General features: G+C 32.9%; 1 protein-coding gene across 1 annotated transcript; it reads right to left on the reverse strand.

The window, feature by feature from the left end:
• Positions 1-8,410: 8,410 nt before the first annotated feature.
• Positions 8,411-11,513, reverse strand: LOC139495707 (uncharacterized). The gene is made up of 4 exons (XM_071284037.1): positions 11,466-11,513; positions 10,222-10,407; positions 9,919-9,972; positions 8,411-9,486 (listed from the first exon to the last, which is right to left on the reverse strand). The coding sequence occupies exons 1-4, from the start codon at positions 11,509-11,511 to the stop codon at positions 9,062-9,064; spliced, it is 711 nt and encodes a 236-aa protein (XP_071140138.1). The 5' UTR covers positions 11,512-11,513; the 3' UTR covers positions 8,411-9,061.
• Between the last annotated feature and the right edge of the window lie 8,360 nt (positions 11,514-19,873).

The raw sequence follows: 19,873 nt of genomic DNA on the forward strand, positions 1-19,873 counted from the left end.
GGTCTTCTGGCTCAAGCTCAATCTGATAATAGCCACTGGCAAGGTCCAATGTACAGAACGTGGTGGTGCCTTGGAGTGAGTCCAAGCAATCCTCAATAATAGGAATAGGGAAGCAATCTTTTATTGTTCTGTCATTTAAAGCTCTGTAGTCGATGCACCAGCGCACGGTTCCATCTTTCTTTCTTACCAGCACTGGAGCTGAGGCCCATTCAGAAGATGATGGCTCAATGACACCTGCTTGTAACATCTTGTCAAGGTGTTGCTGTTCGAGATCTTGGAATCCAAGAGGTGTTCTTCGCATCCGGTGTTTAACTGGAGCGTGGTCTTTTGTATCTATTTTATGCCGGACAGCTGTAAGGCAACCGAGATCTAGGTCGTGCTGTGCAAATACATCCTGGTATTCGATTAATAACTTCTTGAGTTTTAACTTATCTTCTTGACTAATCACATGCTTTATAGAACGTTCATACAGGTCTGTTAAATGGGATGGCAACGTAGACGATTCTTCTTGGTTTAAACCTGGTGCCATGGGCACCTTGGTTTGTGTTTCTACGATGCCACGACGGACATCTGGAGTTCGATTTTCACTTTCTTCCGAAGTCTCCTCCATTATACTGTCAATCTCTTCTAAATGACCTATCGGTGTACCCTTTTTAATACGTATGTAACGATTCCCATCATTTAAAATAGCTACAGGGCAAGATTTGCCTTTTCCGACAACATGCGAAACTAAAACTCCACTGGCAAGAGAGCATGGCTCCAAAATAAACTCTTGTTCAGATCCTCTGTGTGTATCAATGCTAAGGATCATTTTTGAATTTGGCGGGACTGTGATTGTACGCTTAATGCAGACTTGTTGAGAAGCACTATCATCAGATCCAGTAACGAATGATGCGGGTATAACTCTGTTGTTAACTGTAATTGATGGAGTGCTGAGGTTTATGACTGCACCAAGCGTATCCAGGATATCTAGACCTAGAATGACATCATCTGTAAGTGGTGCCCTGCACACGTCCCATCTTATTTCTAACCCATCTATATTCAGGAGTGTGTTCCTAATGATCTTGCCAATGACCAGTTGCTCGCCCAAACCACGTAGCGTCACTGTTTCGGAACATTCTATATTCTCCGGTATTAATTTCTCGTTGACGAGTGTAATCATAGCTGCTGTATCAACAATCATACTTGCATTTTGTTGAAACACTGTTCCCCTAACTGCCAAACTTTTCCCAATCGTACGTCTTATAACAATATCAGACGAAGCCGTGGGCCTCGGTTCTGATTTGTCGGGTGGTATTTTCCCTTGGCCATGTGATTTAAGAGTCGAGTGTTGGCCTACCGGCTCGACCCGTTGGCATTTAACGACTCAGTTGTTGGATTAGAGCTAGGATAAGCTCTGTCGCCAGGTGAAGGAGACCGTTGTTTAAAGTAGCCCGGATTTCTAGAATTTGGACGTGGTGATGGTGAACGTTGACGCTGAGGACTAAATGACCTCTGTTGAGGACTATATGACCTTTGTTGGGGACTGTATGAACTTTGATTAGGAGGTGGTGTAGGTGATCGATACGCATTGTACTTAGGTGGTGTATATCTCTCAGGAGACCTACCACGTGTATGTTGATCAGAAGAAAGCATCACCTCTGTCAATTTGGTCACAAGTTGAGTCAAGTTCCTTACTTCCTTTTCCAATGGACTATTAACAGTACTAGCACTTTCTTTATCTTGTGATTTACCAGCGCTATCAGCAAATGAGACCTGTCTGTGAGCAAAATTTGGACTTCTAGATCCATAAATAGCCTTCTGATTTGCTATGGACGTTTTCATGATTTTCAACGCCTTATTGATGGACTCTGGGTTTCTTTCTATCACGTGACGGGCAGCCTCCTTGTCCTTGCAACCTCTGAGGAATGCCTCTGTGCCAATTTGATCAATGACAGAATTGTCACATTTATCATACCCATCCATTGCAATAAAATGGACCCGTTCAGCAAACTCCTCCAGTGTTTCACTGTCTTGCTGCCTCACATACTGCAACTGACGTCTTGCTGATACAGGTTCGTCCTTTTTGCTGAAACGCTGTTTCAGTGCTTTCCTTAAAGCCTTATAGTCATCATCGATGTTGACCTTTCTTGCATATTCTAAAGCCACATCAGCTAGACAGTCCAATAGTCGGCAAACTTTCTTCCTATTTTCCCATTGTCTCCTTCCTGCTGTTCTTTCAAACTGATAGATAAAGGCTTCCCACGTAAGAAAACCTCTTCCTGTGAAAACTTGCATTTTAGGAAGCTGGGGACTTCTACTCCTGTCTCTCGCCCCAGAGTTTTCCTGCCATCTAGAGTACTCCCTATCAAGAGAGGAGTCTGACGAAGAGCTGTGACTTCTTTCCTTTTGCTTTTTAGTGCGTGATCTTGATGACCTGCTAGTGTCAATTTGCATTGGTGACGGGCCTGTCGATGCGACTGTTGTCATCACAGGGGTCATAAACGCAGGCGGAGGTTGTTGTATCATTGATCCTATATGAGGGTACAGAGCTGGTCTACTCTGTACTAAGGATGCTGCATATGATTCGCTACTTGTAGCTGGTGCTACGTGTAAAGGTGTACTAACATTGATACCCTGAGATACATATGGCGTACCAACATAGGACGGTGCAAAAGTAGCCGTTGCTGGAGTTGTGTAATGTTGGGGTTTATATTCAGTGGATGCTCCTTCTATGCCTTTGAATGGATGTTGTGTTACCATACCTGAGGTTGTCCCGTGCAGAGCCGAGGGCCCTGGCACGCTTCCCTTGTCACTCAGTAGTGGCAACGAACCTTGCATATGATAAATCTCCTGCTCACTACCAAATATTTCTGGCATACCTTTGCCCTGAGACTGTTGAAACAACACTGTGTTGTGCAGAGCCGAGGGCCCTAACACATTACCTTTGGCACTCGATACTGGAGTTGTACCTGCCTTAGATTCAGGCGGTGTAGTGTGATCAAATGACATAATTGGTGAGAGACCAAATGTTGGAGGCTTATTTTGCAGTAATGGAGTACTGGCAATATACGGAATAGCTTCAGATTTCTGTTTAACAGGAGTATCCATAGAAGGGAGCTTGACTTCCTTATTTCTCTTGTTAATCAAATCGCTAACACTTGATGCCATCTGCTGAAATGAACCTGGGTGTTCAAATGCACTCTTGAATTGCACGGTACTTGCCTCATCATTAGCAGCAGCCATTTTGTCTAGCCGCCTTCCCAAGGCATTAAACTTATCCGATGTTAACTCTTCTAAACGTTTACCGTTAGCATCAATCTTCTTGTCAATTCTCTGTTCTGACCGTTGCACTTGTTGGGATATTGCCACTATGTGTTCTGAACTGATTTTTGTTGCTTCTTTTTGTTCGGCTTGAATATTTAACAAACCGTGAAAAATCTGTTCAATGCGATCCTCACTTTGTTTCACTCTGTTTTCAGTCTCAACAGCTCTTATTGCATTTGCTTTTCTATCCGCCTGAAACTCTTGGTATAGCTGTTCCAATGACATGTTGGTATTTTCAGCTTGTTCTGTTAAAGTATTATCAGCTATATGTTCTTTTGTGAATATGTCATCATGTATCAACTCCTCTGTTTCAATGTTTTCCTTCAGTTCATTATCATCCCCAATTCCTGACATGTTGTCTTTATTTCAAATTACAATATTCTTAAATATTTCAAATTACAATATAATGCAACTCAAAACAATATGACAATATGCACTGAGTAATTACTCAAGGCAAATAAATCTCAAAATCACAACTTTTATGTGTGACTCAAGACATAAACAATGCAGCTTTTTTATAAAAGCTACTACTTTTACAATTTCAAAAATGCAGGCAACAAAATAGGGCAGAACTGGAACAGAGACTCAGCTGACACACTGTACTTTATTATACGGTGTATAATATGTTGCTCATAAATATTTATGAGTGTATATACTTTTTTTAATATAAAATATCAGTCCAAGTTCAGTATAAAATATTATACGAAACCAATCTACTTCATCTACTGAAATGAAGACTGTTTCCGGTTTGCGTCTGCGCAATGGAGTTTTGCAGACAAATGACTTCCGTGAAGAAGGACCTAATGGCGATAACCGGAAGTTCCTAACCTTATCTGATGAAAAATATAAAATATGAAGATTTCATACGTGCTAAACTGTAAAAATTTGATGAAATTTAATCTACAATCAATCTGATGTAAATTTATGATAATGCGCACGTAATGAATTTACAAAAAATGAAGTATTAAAAGTTTTCAAATCTGCAAAGGCGCCCTCGTGGAGTCCGCCTCACTTGCTAAAAATGTATTCGTTCTTTGTCGTACGACGCCAATGTTGTGCCGATATGGTACAAATAAGTAAAGTGTATGTGTAATAAACAGAATACCTTTAATATCTGTAAATCTCTGTATATCTGATGAATCAGTAGACAGCAATATAATAATACATGTGGTTAATACAAGCGGAAGTAGAAGAGAATCCTCGTGACGTCAGTCGTCCAGAGGTTTTGCTTGGCATACTGTAAGATATGGACTGGTTCTTCTATGTATACGTAAGCGGCACCACAACATTGTTAGTACAGACAAATGTAAACAACAGGTTATATATATCAGGTATTGTCGCAGTTCAGAATAAAAATTCAACAGATTAGCTCAAAGCATTAATAGAGTTATCTTATCTACTTTTGAAAGATGTTAATGAAGCTACCATTGACACAAAATTAACAAAAACAATGATTATTATAGATATATATTAAATGAAATGTAAAACAATCGACAATTGCTGGTTAATCTATACTATTAAACAAGAAGACCTCATTTTTGGTGTCGCTTCTCTTCTTTCCACAATAAATTAGTCAACACGCCTCTGTGTCTTATAGGTACAGTGCATAGTCGCATTTGTCATCCATTCATATGATTATTCAGATTGAGTTATTTTGGGAGAAAAACGAGAAAAAAGGCATCCGGATATTGTCCCGTCATTGGACGAAATTTTAAGTCTCATTAGACTTCCGGTTTGCGTTTTTCTGTATACTGTATTTTTAAAATTCTATCTGCTATCATTTTACAAGTTTACTATCACGGCGGTCACATAATTTATTAAATAGAGAGGGTCTGTATACTATATCAATGACCACCATGGATCGATTAGTAAACTTAAAATTGAAAGTAAATACACTATATTTATATAGTAATGAATGTTCATAATATACATGTTTAGATAAGCGCTAAAATTATTCATGTGAACGTTTGATACCTTTTCTGAAATTCTCCAGTTATTAAATCTTTTACAAGAAGATGTGGTATGATAGCCATGTTGAGACAACTCTCCACAAGAGACCAAAATTATACAGAAATTAACAACTATAGTTCACCGTACGACCTTCAACAATGAGCAAAGCCCATACCGCATAATCAGCTTTAAAAGGCCCTGAACTGACAAGGTAACACAATCCAAACCAGAAAACTAGCGGCCTTATTGATGTACACAAAAATGAACGAAATACAAATATGTAACACATAAACAAACGACAACCACTGAATTACAGGCTCCTTACTTAAATGTTCATAACATACTCAATGTATTATGTTCATATTGAAATTGATAGAAAACCAAAAATTGGGAATTTTGGAAATAAAGAAGGAGGGATATAAAAAAAACATTTTCCTGTCCCCAATAACCTATGACTTATGATACTTTTGCTGAAATTCCCTACTAAATGTATTATGTTCATATTGAAATTGATACAAAACCAAAATTGGGAATTTTAGAAATAAAGGAGGAGGGATAAAAAAAAACAACACATTTTCCTGTCCCCAATAACCTTTGACTTATGATACTTTTGCTGAAATTCTCCAGTCATTCAATATTTTACATAGTTCTTTCAACAACACTTTACATACTATAAACTACGCTCTGAATGCCCGCGATTTCGCGGGTGTGTTCTAGTAAAATTATAAAATAAAATAGTAAATGTATGAAATACATGTTATAATTAATCAAGGGGTCTTTGAGGTGTAAATAAGGTACAGTATGTTTGATTTAAATCTGTATTTATGTAGTATACTTATGCTCTGCTTAAACCATAAGGAATTGTCTATTGTGGATTTTCTTTTAAACTTTGAAATTGAACATTTACATTATGATTTGAATGGGTCAAGGGATAATATTTTCTGGGTCAAAGATAAACAACAGACAGCATAATTTTTACTTCATATTATACTTCATGTAAAATTCTGTGTTAATGTAAAACCTACCACATGTCTCATTTGTGCAAGTCCAACTACAAGCTCTGTTAAACATGTTTGCTACAGTAGGGGGCTCATTGAAGTCTACCAGATGGATTATGCAATTACAATTTTCTGACATAACTTGCACTATCACCACTTCCCTCACATAGCCTTCCTTGTTGAAACTCCATAACTCCATATGGTTTATCAAACCACTTTCCACAACAAAGTTTCAAAGGTGTATTAGTAAGAATTACAGAAAATATACCTGAGGTTCACTATTTACCTAGTGTACTGATTTATAAATCTCACTTTGAAATTATATGATGAAAATGGAAAGAAAGACATATCTGAGTCCAAAATATGTTTATTCACGAAACATTTTTTATCATAGTTTATCTAACAGATGAATATTAGTATGCAGCATCACATCTTGAAACATTATAAACAAGTTTTGTTAATGACACTACCTTTCATACTAACTTTGATAGCTTAGTAAAAAAAAAATCATACAAAGAAAGACAACTCTAAATGTTCTATCAAATTAAAATATCTTGATAGGGAAAAAAATGAAATCGGTTATGCATCATGGCACTTTTATAGACGATAATTTAAAAAAAAATACATAGGAAAATCACAATCTTGAAAACTATCATGTTCATTGCACTTCAAATAAAATCATCAATGAAAAAGTTACCTAAAATATTTACAATGAACTAAAAACTACATGAGCTAAAAGTAACATGAAAAAAAAATCACAACCTTAAATAAAAAAAAAAACATTATTGCATAGTCCCTGAGTAACAATGTTATACAAACATGTAACCTAGATACAAACATCAGATTGACCCCCAAGGGTGACTGGGGTATAGAAATATGGTCACTTGGTCTTCTCTTGACCGGCAGTAAAACGCTTGCCGAAGTGGGGCGTCCGTTTGGCTGTGCGGGATGTATCAAGTTCGCAGTCACGTTCGGTCAGAAGGGGGACGTTAATTCCGATGCCTCGTGTAAAGAGAGTGCCACGCTCTTTGCACGTTAAGAACCCTTGCAACAACTCTTTGAGGGGTCCGTAGGTAGCCTGTTGCAAGGCTAAATTTCTGTCCCTATCCAATATACCCTCCTTTTCCGGTGGCAGTCCAAATTTCCCCGTCCATCATCCCAGATGGCCTCTATTGTAACAACCTACCTATTGTATTTATTGTGAACTTGTTCTCGTCCTGAATATGCATGAAATATTTGCCACTGGACGTTAAGCAACAATCAATCAATCAATCAAACATCAGATGAAAGGATGGTTCTTCCCCCTTTCATAAATAACTCACGACATTAAAAACAACATATTTAATAAAAAGTAATCATAAAATATACATTCATCATATAAAACATTCAAAGTAACAAAAACCCTATAAGTAACAACCTTTTGTGTATTTTTTTCATACAATGAACAACATTAATGGAACACTATTTTAGCACCATTTTCATAATAAAAACTTGGGACTAGAAAAATGTCTTTGGTCCATAAAACAGTAGTCTTCTAAATAAGACAAGTCGTAAAAGCATCAAAAGTTACATAAAGTATCAAAAAGGAAAATCTTTTACAAAAAGAAAGATATGAGACAGTTTAGTGAACACTTCATATTACATATCAACAGTAAGAATAAAAAACTAATATAAAAACAAAACAAAGAAAAAAATATATATCAGCCCAAAACCTATTATATACATTATGTTGGAATGATATGGTTATAAACTTATGAACACTGTTTCACTAAATGATGTGTACACAAGGAAAAAAAATATTTCTTCAAGCATCTTACTTTAACAAAAATAAAATTCTTCAAGACAAAACTCAAACAATATAAAACAGTGTTTACTTATGAAAAGCTTTTTGAGAATTTGAGCAATATCACATGATATATAACAACAATCATAACATTGGGACAGTATGTACCTGAAAACAAAATTACACCAACTGTTACAATCATAGATTTTAAAAAGGGAACACTACAACATTCCTGAGTATTTGAGCAAAAAATTATCATAATATATCTATTTACACTTTTTACACACTTGTAAAAAAAAAGAAACTACTTTGTTTTAATTTAGTTTGACCCAGTATGTTTTAATTTAATTTGACCAAATACTGGTGTAATCACTGAACAAATATTTCACACAGAACACTTTCTTTTGTAGCACTATTTAAAAAAAAACAATTTAGAAACATACTTAGCACCAATTTATAACTGCAAACAATAACAAAAAAAAAAAAGTACAACATATCTTTTTTTTATTTTTCTTGATACAAAAGAGGTAAAAACATGTTTTAAATTTCTCATTGTGTTATCTCAGAAATTTTTCAAATATAGTTTAGTTATCAATATACAAAAGATAATTTATACAAAGACTATATTGATTGATGAGACACTTAAAATATGGGACTTGGCATTGTATAATCAACAACAAAACTTAAAAACAATCCTGAGTATTTCACTGTGCATGCATATAAAAATTGAAAATCTATTTACATTCTTTTGAAGTCACCAAATACTTTAAACCTATATTATTTATTTATCCCCAAATTTATAGTCTAATATTTTCACACTGGTTTGAAAAAGTTAAAAATGAATGAAATTTAAAATTTGTTTCCCCCAAAATGTAATGCTTTTCACTAAACTATGGTCAAAAGTTATTTAATTTTGTTTTAATTTAAATCTTGCATTTAGTATTTTTGAATAAAAATTTAATCTAAAAAAAAAATAATCCAAATATTATCAAAAAATAAAACTAATTTCATTCACATATAAGATTCACATATAAGTCTCTTCTGTTAAGGGGGTCTTTATACGGTGACTTCTGGTTCGTCTGGCTATGGGGGGTGTTGGATCTTTCATTGGAGGTGCAGATGGTTCTGGCGATGATTCCCTATTGAAACTTTCAGTGTCTGATGAGGAGGAGTACGTACGGAGGGTAAAAATAGGTGGGATGTCTTCAATTGATCTCAATCTAGGTACTGTTGGTCTTTGGGGGGTGGATATTTCTGGAACGGGAATGATGGTGGGTAATTCGAATGATGGAGTTATATCTAAAGTGGGTATCTGAGTGGTTAGTGTCGAATCCTGTTGTGATCTGGTAATTGGTAAATAAGGCAGTTTCTGGTGTCTCATTCGGTAAAGCATCTTGCCTACGACCAGGGAAACGTATGCAACAAATAGTCCCGACACTGTCCAAAATACTGCAAAATAAAAAACACATTTATATTCATTGTATAACCTTACCACAATAAATTGATATTTTTACTTGCCATGACAGAATGTAATGTTATTTCTTTTTTTTTCCATTGTTTTTTTTTTCATGTAGAATTAAACATATACTGTTTAGTTGATCAAATACCAATTCTCCTCATTTTGTGCAAAAGTACAACTATAATGCCAAACCATCATTCACATTTATGTATTAAACCCTTAATTAACATTTGAAAAAATATTATTTTCTATTAGGGTTAAACAAAACTACAGAACTTACATATACAGTGTTATACATCTATAGCTAAAGAACTGCCATAACCTGTGATAATTTACCAGATCGTTTGTATTGCCATGATCTTGACTTGATACAGACATTTTAATTGAAATGGTTATTCAAACAATAAAAGATTTTTATGTACCTGTCATAAATACATCCATTTTCTGTAAGTAATGTCCCAGGTCTTTCTTCTGTTCTAAAAAAAAAAGAAAGTAAAACACATTTAAATAACTTAAAAAAGTCATATCTCAAATTATTTTTATTAGTCATGAACAACACTAAAAGTCTTACTAAATGTATGTGCATCCTATAACCTACATTGTTAACAATATAAAACAGAAACTTGTACTGTTAAAATGCTTTATTTTTGAAAGATCTTATAATTTTATATTTTAGATAAACAATCATTTTCTATTTTTACATATCACCTTTTTTGTATCATTACCTGAATGTGGTTCTTTGCTGTCTGTGGTCACCCTAACTGTTGTGGTAGGCCATGCTTCTTTGAGATCACTGGTTGTTGAATCCCTAGTGGTGGGCCATGCTTCTGTGTGGTCTGTTGTTGTTGTTACACTTCTAGGCTTGGTGGGTGTTTTTTCCTTCCTTGTCACTTCTAATATGTTGTCAGGTACTGAAAAAAACAAACATTTTTAACACAAATATATCTTTATAAAAATATACAAAAGGTTGTCTTACCAATTGTCTGTTAGAAAAAAAAATTTTTTTTTTACAATAGAATAAAGTCAAAAATAAGTTCTGTCCAGTAAAACACCTTTAAAATCATTGTATGGGGGGCCATTTTTGGATTTTAATTCATTTAAAGTATTATAAAAGATTTGACACTTTGGGAATATATATATAAATTTTATAAACTTTTTAATATATAATTTATGTATATAATATATAAGGTGGTTAATTTTCTCATTTGATTTGTTTTACATTGTCATTTCATGGTCTTTTATAACTGACTATGTTGTATGAGCTTTGCTCATGGTTGAAGGTTGTATGGTGACCTGTAATTGTTAGTTTCTGTGTCATTTTGGTCATTTATGGAAAGTTGTCTCCTTGACAATCATACCACATCTTCTGTGTTACATTACAAAAGTTATTATCCCTTGAGTAAGGAGACAGTCTTGCAGGTCATTCATTATTTGATCAAGTGACTTACTACTGGCCAGTGCAATAAATTTGTTATTGCATAGTACTGTCAAAGCAGATATTTTCATGTGAACTTTATATTTTGTTATTTTCTTTGGTGGCACATATTGGACGTAATCGTATAATGCATTGTCTGTCTTTAAACTTGTGGTTCAAAAATAAATAATATATTCTCCCATGAGACTTTTGAAAATAAACACAGTTTTCATTATTTTGTTAACCACAACATAATGTCCATTTTCCCACCAAAAGTACAGCTGCTAAATTTATGAAATACATGTTATAATCAATCAAGGGGTTTTTGAGGTGTAAATAAGCTACAATAGGTTTGATTAAGATCTGTATTTAACTTATGCTGTGCTTAAACCATAAGGAATGGTCTTAGGTGGATTTTCTTTAAAACTTTGAAATTGAACATTTACATATCTTTTGGTAGGTTGATGTGTAATATTTTCTTGGACAAAGTTTAATCACAGACAGTATTATTTTTTTTTACTTCATATAAGAAACTGTGTTAATGTAAAAACCTACCACATGTCTCATTTGTGCATGTCCAGCTACACTCTCTGTCAAACATGTTTGTTACCGTAGGGGGCTCATTGAAGTCTACCAGATGTATAATACAGTCACAACTTTCTGACATCACTTCTACAATCCTCACTTCCCTGACATAAACTTCCTTGTTGCAAAAGCAAACGGCCGAAGCTGTGTCATACTGACATTGACCATTTATAGTTGTAATAAAGATGAATAGAACTGATACAATTTGAAACCACGCCATTTTTGTTTTGAAGAGAACGGAAAAGAGGTCGGGGATGAATGGAGAACCTGTTGGGATAATATCGAATGTCGCTAATTGTTTCAGTTAATAAGAAGGAAAAAAACCCGTTGTAATTATTCTTATTTGTTGTAAATAAAATATTAATTCAATTTCGGATTATATATATATATATTATAAAAGAAAATAAATTCAACTCCATGACACTCGAGCTACCTTCTTACGTTAGAAGATTCGATATAGAAAAACTAACTGTTCTCTAAAAACACTAAGTACCAAAAGGTTACGGTTAAGGACATGATTTTCATTCGTATACATATAGGTAAATACTAAGGTTATTCATACAATTTTGATTAAAATCTGTAAATGAAGATATATCAATAACCTGATATAACATTGAATATTTTTTTTTAAATGTCATCCATTATTGTAATACTGTTAACAATTGCAGTACTCCACATTGAGAGGAGTAAATTTTATATAATAAAAAAAAAAATGTTCCAGATATATTATTTTAAGCATTTGTTTTATCCACATAATTTCTCCTGTGTACATTTAGTTGAATCCTAAGTCCTATGTACTAGAGTATTAACACAGTGTTTTTTCCCCCATATACATTTTATAAAACCTACCATCACTTCATATTTTGGATTGCTCATTTCATACAATTCTTCATTCTTCCCGATGTGTAAATTAATAAACCTCAAAAGATGTAAAAATGATAAAACAATAATTTAATGGGAAGTTTCAAACTATTATGTAGTTTACATAATTATTTGTTATGTACAGATTCATATCTATTGTTTAAAAGGGTCAATTAGAAGATCTGTAAATCTTAGATTTTACAGTTACTTATTAATTATGTAACATTTTTGTATAAAATATACATTACTTTCTTTTTAACAGCACAGGTCAACAGATAGAAGATATTGTAAGTACTAAAACTATTCTTTTTACACTTAGATTTTTCAAAAATGTTACTTTTATAAATATAAAATATTTTATCTAAAAAGTCTTCAATGATTGTAGTAAAAGCATTGATTGTAACAGTGTTAGTACTGTGTACCTCCATTTTCATTTTGAACATCCTTGAGCTTTATGTCATCCTTGTACATGTTATACTTGTTTCATTTGAATTTTGTAACATTTGCTCCTGTTTATCTTATTATTTAAGAGATTGGTTTCTTAATTTAAATTATAGTGTGTGTGTGTGTGTATTTTTTTTTCCTGTTGACATTATTGTATTTTTAATTATAGTAATTACTGGAGGTTTTTTTCCCAGGTATAATCAGATTAAATTTATTATGGAAGGAGCAGCAATGATGAAACAAGAGCCTCAAGCAAATGATGTTCAGACAAGGTATTTAATAATTTTTCATTACTGTTATTATAATTGTTCTTAATCATTACAATATAGATAATGAAACTGAATAGACTGAATCTCTTACATTTTTGATTATAAAAAAGAAGATGCAGTATGATTGCCCATGAGACAACTCTCCACAAAAGACCAAATAACACAGAAATTAACAATTATAGGTAGCCATATGATCTTCAAGAATGAGCAAAGCCCCTATCACATGGTCAGCTATAAAAGGTCCCACCATGACAATGTAAAACAATTCAAACAAGAAAATTGATTAGCATACTATATGATATTTTTACAATATAACAACTAACTATTCTTATTTTGAATTCAGTTCAATATTTGATAATGATAATAATAATTCACTGAATATTTATAATTTAAATGTATTTTTTTAGGTATTCAGAAATAGCTGTGATTACTCATTTGGAAGACCTCCTAAAAAAGAAAATCGACGATATGGCTGTTAAAATTATGTATCAGGCTGAATTGATGGAACGGAATAAAATGAAACTGAATAGTGACATTGTATTTAAAAAACAATTAAAATCCCGCAAAAGGGATTTAATGTCTGAAGAATTAAACAGTTAACCTTAGAAGAAGGACAAACCATATATATAGTTTTTTAAATATCTAAAGACATTTGTTGTTGAATTAATTTTGTATTATACATTTGTGTAATGAAATTTATAGATTCTTTTATTTGATGTCTTTATATAAATAAAGTTATCTTGACAGGCTATGTAGAGAGTTTTTATCAAATGTTATACCTGTATATAATATCTGATTTCATTTAACTTTATAACATGTAAAGGGGTTTATTAGTAAAAAACTAGATATAGTTTAAAAAAAAACAACACTAATAATATATGCATACCTAATTTATTTCACAAATATTCACAAATAAATTACACTGTACAATATCTGAGAGAAAATATCATTTATACTTTTACAGTTTTTCTACATGTATTAAACCATATCATCCTAAATGTTTCTGATTCAAAGCTTTATTAATATACTGTGTGATGGCTGTTAAGTAGTTCCACTGTATCAATGTTAATGAAATGCCTTTAATGGTAGGTTTATGGTTTAAAAATTGTCTGATGTCTATAACTGTTCTCTTGTTGTATTCACATATAGTTAACACAAATTCACTAGGTAGACTAAAATGTTTAATAAAAGAGCACAATGACTGGTTGAAGTTTTGGTCAATTTTGATGTAGTCAGTCATGTTTGTGTTTTGTTTTGAAGATTCATATACACCACAAGTTATCCACAAAGTTGTTGCTGATAATATTAATATCACAATTACTCCTGTCCATTTCAACATATTTATATGCATTTCATAATGATAGTACATATCTGACAAACTAGATGCAATGCTTTTTCTTGATGATGAAGATGTATAATTAATCCTTGTATGTGACATGGTTAAAATATTATGACAACCTTTCTCTTTCAAGTTATCAATGTAAATAAACTTGTAAATAAATAACAACTACTCTTATTTGTCAGTTATGGTTGCTTGCTCTCTCTCTCTCTCTCTCTCTCTCTCTCTCCAATTAATGTTGAAAAGTTTGTTTTAATATCTTATGTAATAGGATTTTATTAAAGTTCAAAAAGTGGTGATATATATTATGTAATGATAGATGGTGTTGCGATACGAATGTATATAGTGGGGGTTATAATTATTTATCATGGGGGCATAGAACCCCCTATAGTAGTTATACTGTTGTTACTGATTTTTTTATGGGATGGAACAGGAAATAGAAGATTAAGAAAGCATTAAAAGAACACAAAACGTTTACAATTGGAGGTAAAAAAAATGTTTGTCCCAGATTAATATTGTATATATATATATGTAATTCTTTTTTAGAAAAGAAGGTAAAAAACATAAAAGAGGGAAAGAAGAAGAAGAGAAAGAAAATAGGAGAAAAATGTAAGTTCTTTTCCTGAATGAATACTAAAAGATCAAAATGTTATATTAAAATACGATAAATGATGATCATCATTTTGATCAGAGAAAGTATGGAAACCAAAATGTTTATGATACAATACAGAATAAAATAAAACCTCTGTTTTTGACTGACAATCACGTATTATCTTTCAACGTTGTATGTTATAGAATATAAAAGAATCGACAAAAAAAATAACATTAAAAGTGCTTTATTATCATCAATGATGTAAAAATAAATGTAGAGTTTTCTCTCTTTCTAAATGTATTTTTTTTCTTTTCAGGATCAAGTGTGACCATCATGTAGATTCATTACGTCCTGTGAGCTGGGGGAAATTTCCTCCCAGATTGATAGATTGAACAATATTAAAGAGGAGTTGAAAAAAAGTATTGCTGTGGTCTTGGAAATGGTAGACAAGACTATACAGCAGTTAAGAAAAGAAAAACCTTTATAAAACGTATAAAATATGTAATAAAACTAGTAATTATTCTCAATTAATTTTTACAGAATGGCAGACAATGAAGAAAGTTATGCACAGCTAGAACCCCTTTATTTGTGGAAATTATTACTTGAGGAATTATGGTGGCAAATATATGTAATGTTTAAGATCATTTTTTTTCGGGAAATACTAGATCGAAAGAGAAAGGAACCTCTATTTAAAGAATTCCACGCAATACAGAAGCTGATTAACCTGTCGGATCCAATTATTATCGACAATTTTAGTGGTTTACCCACAAAATTCGTAGAGATAATTGGACGCCGGAAACAATTTGCAGAAATTGATAATTTATCCTATCGGGAGCATCTTAGGAAGTGAACGGTTGAGAAATTCAAAGCCATTGGATATTAGACTCCTCATAAATTAAACACCAACAATATAAACATTTTGCAGATGCTAATTTTTCAAATATTTATTCTTTATATGTTTGATATTTAGTGAATGTTTTTCAAGCATTAATTCAAATGTGGTTGTTAACAAACATTTTGCAGATGCTGATTTTCAAATATTTTTTCTTTATATGTTTGATATTTAGTGTATGTATTTAAAGCATTTATTTAAATGTAATTTGTTTAAATGTAATTGTTATGGTTTTTTAAATGTTAATTTTTTTCAGCAATGTAAACAGGGAGGAGTTGATACATCTTGAACACATTCAAAGAATTTTGAATACCAATATAGAGGACATGTTTGTCCAGATAGAATACTATATAATGATTGGGATTCTTAAGAAGAAAAAGGTTGAAAAAGAAATCCAACACAAGAAGATGGTAAAACAAAGACTGCACTACCTTAAAGTGCAGGAAAACTAACATAATAACATTGTCAACCTATTTATATTTGTAATAAATAACAAATAATGTAAATATTTTTATTGTTTATGTTGTTATTTATAAATTGAGAATACAATGTTTACATATTAGTGTTATAATCAGTGGGGGGTATGTGAAGCCAAAATTAATACCAAGCATAGTTTTTGCCATTTAACACTGTTTAGAGCTATCCCACGTTTTGTTGCAAATGTTTTGTCAGATCCTTCTGGTTTCCAAAAATGTCTGATATCCACGGAGGGATATTTTGAATTAATTGTGACATTTACACCACCTCCTATATGAACAATTTCTTCTTCTATCCGTCCACCTCTATTACTAGTTGGAAAACGCTGTTGATGTGATCTTTTTGCTTTATTAATGTCAACCATCTTGATAATGTTAATGATACGCCTCGTTTGGTTGGATATTTCTTTTGATCTATTGTTTGATAATTGATGTTTGATGTTTATATAAACTTGTTCTTTAAACTCTTTAGCTACAACATAACAATCTCCCTGTAAATGAATCATACATCTACCTTCATGGCTTTTCATTAGGTCGTCGCCATCGTTGTCCACTGTAGTATTTGTTTCACTGATGTACCTTAATAAGTTTGCCTGACCTGATCTAATTAGAGCCTACCTAAATTGATGCAATGTTGTTTTTCTAGAATTTATTACCAATTCTATCAACTGTTGAGACTTCACGTATTCGGATGTAGTTTTCAATATTTTGTCTTTTTCTTTCTTAGAAATTGCCTTGCGTCGTTCTAAATGATGAGCAACGATATCAGGTTTCAAAATGTTAGTAAAACATCTCTGGCTTTTTGAATGATAAGTTCCTTTCTTAATACCATGTCATGCTCTTCTTTTGCAGACTCTTCATGACGATGTTGCCCACAAAAGTTTTTGTATTCATATTCATTTGTATTATTAAAAGCATCGTGCGACATTGTAACAGAAAAACAACCACATCTATAGGTTCTCATTTTTCTTTCAAAGCCCATCATATAATGTATAGAAGCTCTGTATGATAAACATTTGTGCTGTTGATTAATATTTATAAATTTTCATTTCACGGTACATGGTTTCTTAAAGGTATTTAATAAATATATATAACCCCTACCCATCTTATGTCGTTTGGGGGGGTTATAAGAATATAATAATATAATTTGGGGGGTCATATTCATATATGTTAGTATAATGACTCCTATCTAATGACATAAAGTGTTGCATTATATGAGTTTTTAAATTATAGATTGTATTTATGACCCCACCTAAATAATGTTGGTGTTACACATTTGGAGGGTATATACATGTTGTTCTGTTGTGGAGGGTTTAAATGTTGGGCTATACAAGCACAATATTTTGTGTATTAACATTATGAGGTGTTATAATCAGTACCCTAATAGTAGGGTTTGTGAACCCTTACATTATTTGGATGATATATATTACCTGTATCAGTGGGGTTAGTTCACCTATATTGTAAAGGTTACAACCTGTATCAGTGGGGTTAGTTCACCTATATTGTAAAGGTTACAACCTGTATCAGTGGGGTTAGTTCACCTCCTATATTGTAAAGGTTACATTCAGTACATGAACCTATTGGGTTGTTAAACCCCCATAGACAAAGGATGTTATAAATTACGTGTACTAGTGGGGTTAGTGAACCCCCTTTATTTTAGAGGTTAAATTTATTACATGTATCTATTGGGTTGTTAAACCCCCTATAGTAGTTGGGCCAGCCTGTGGTGATTGTGCAAACTTGATCGACGACGTTATCGTCGACGGACTGGGATGCGACGTGAGAATATCTTCATTGCTATTGATTTGTATTTCTGAAATAATTTCGACTTCACAGGGCCTAAAATATTTTGGATTTGAAGGACCGGGTAATTGTGATGGAGCAGGAACACCGTTTGATGTTACAGCGACGTCGCTTGCCCTTAGCACTTGGACAGGCAATGGGTTTATATCATCAATTTCTATGGGTTCAGGCGTCGGTTTCTGTACAGCTAAGTCTGTGAGTTCGAACAATTCTTTAAATTTTAATTGAAAGATTCTTTCTTTAACGTAAGATTCTTCTTCTAAACCAGAAAAAATCGCAAACTCTTCCAACTGGTCAGGTTTTGAATAAGTATAAACAATATCTTTAAAGGATTCCATGTCTGTCAAAAAACAAAAAAAAAAAAACAAAGGAGCACATTACATATAGTTTTCATTTAAAAAAAATAGAATGAACACAGATATGTTGTCAATAGAAAAGTGTTCGTGACAATTGTAAAATGGTTTTGTCATATATAATGCTTACACATCATACAATGCAAAATTTTATAATTTTTAAGGACACTGGTAAAAAAACCCAAAACTTTCCTCGTGCCTCCTGCACCTAACATCAAATTTATAAATGGTACATACTATTACAAAACCAGTATCCGAACTAGTTCCCATCTATAAATAATTACTACAAATAGCGAACTGGAAAAACCCTATTTCAAACGAAATAAAATACATTGAACTAAGCAATCAACTATGTCTTCGAACGTTCCGGCAATCAAGTGACATTCTTGACTTCGTACAGGTAAGCTATAATTGTGTTGTTCCCTGAGGCACTTCACTTGTCAAATTGGCCTACTCCTGAATATCATAAAATGTTCATTTATCCATCTCACTATCTATCCAAGTTTGAAAATTATTGAATGGTGTGAGGATGTTTCAACCAACATGGAAATCAACAAATCCTGATAAATCACTTCTGAATAACAGCAAAAAGGCACTACTTTATAAGTTATATACTGCCTTTTAACAATTGAACATTTTGACTGTTCGTCTTTTTCTGTTTCTGGTACTCCGTTGACGGTAAATACCTCTCCCATTACCTGCTTTTCAGACACTGTCTCACTTTTTGGTCAAAACTACAACGGTAACTTAAGTTTTGACATCAGCAACAACGGTTCAAGATACATCTACTACACCAGTTTCAATGACATATGCAACAACAGCAGTGCCAACCGGTGCATTAGAAATCTCAGCAAGGACAACGATACCTTGTATGAACATATCTAATATGCCTTCCATCTTAAAGATTGGTAATGTTAAAGGTGACAATCCGCAAAATCCCGAAACCTGGTTGAATATTTTTAAACAATATTAATTGTATTCACTACTGGACGAAAAAACAACTGTCCATACCAGTAACAGTCGCTGTACGACTGTCTTAGTCTGTAAAAGACAAGTAATGACTGTCAAATCTGTCATATTTCGTTGCAACTGTTTATTTATGTCTGTCCCAACTTTTCTACGGGTTGTGAAAGTCAAAAGATGCTACCATCAGTCATTTCAGAACTGTTGCAGTGGTTTACGGTGTTGTCACAGTCAAAATATATTTATTACAGTCTTTCTAATAGTTGTGGCAGTTGCATAATGTCCTTTCCAACCTTTTAATAGTTGGGACAGTTAAAATTTGTTTGTGTCAACTTTTCAGACGTTGATGCAGTCAAAAAATGTTTGTCACAACGTTTTTAGAGTTG

Source organism: Mytilus edulis, chromosome 11 (genome assembly GCF_963676685.1).
Source record: "Mytilus edulis chromosome 11, xbMytEdul2.2, whole genome shotgun sequence".
Taxonomy (NCBI): Eukaryota; Metazoa; Mollusca; class Bivalvia; order Mytilida; family Mytilidae; genus Mytilus; species Mytilus edulis.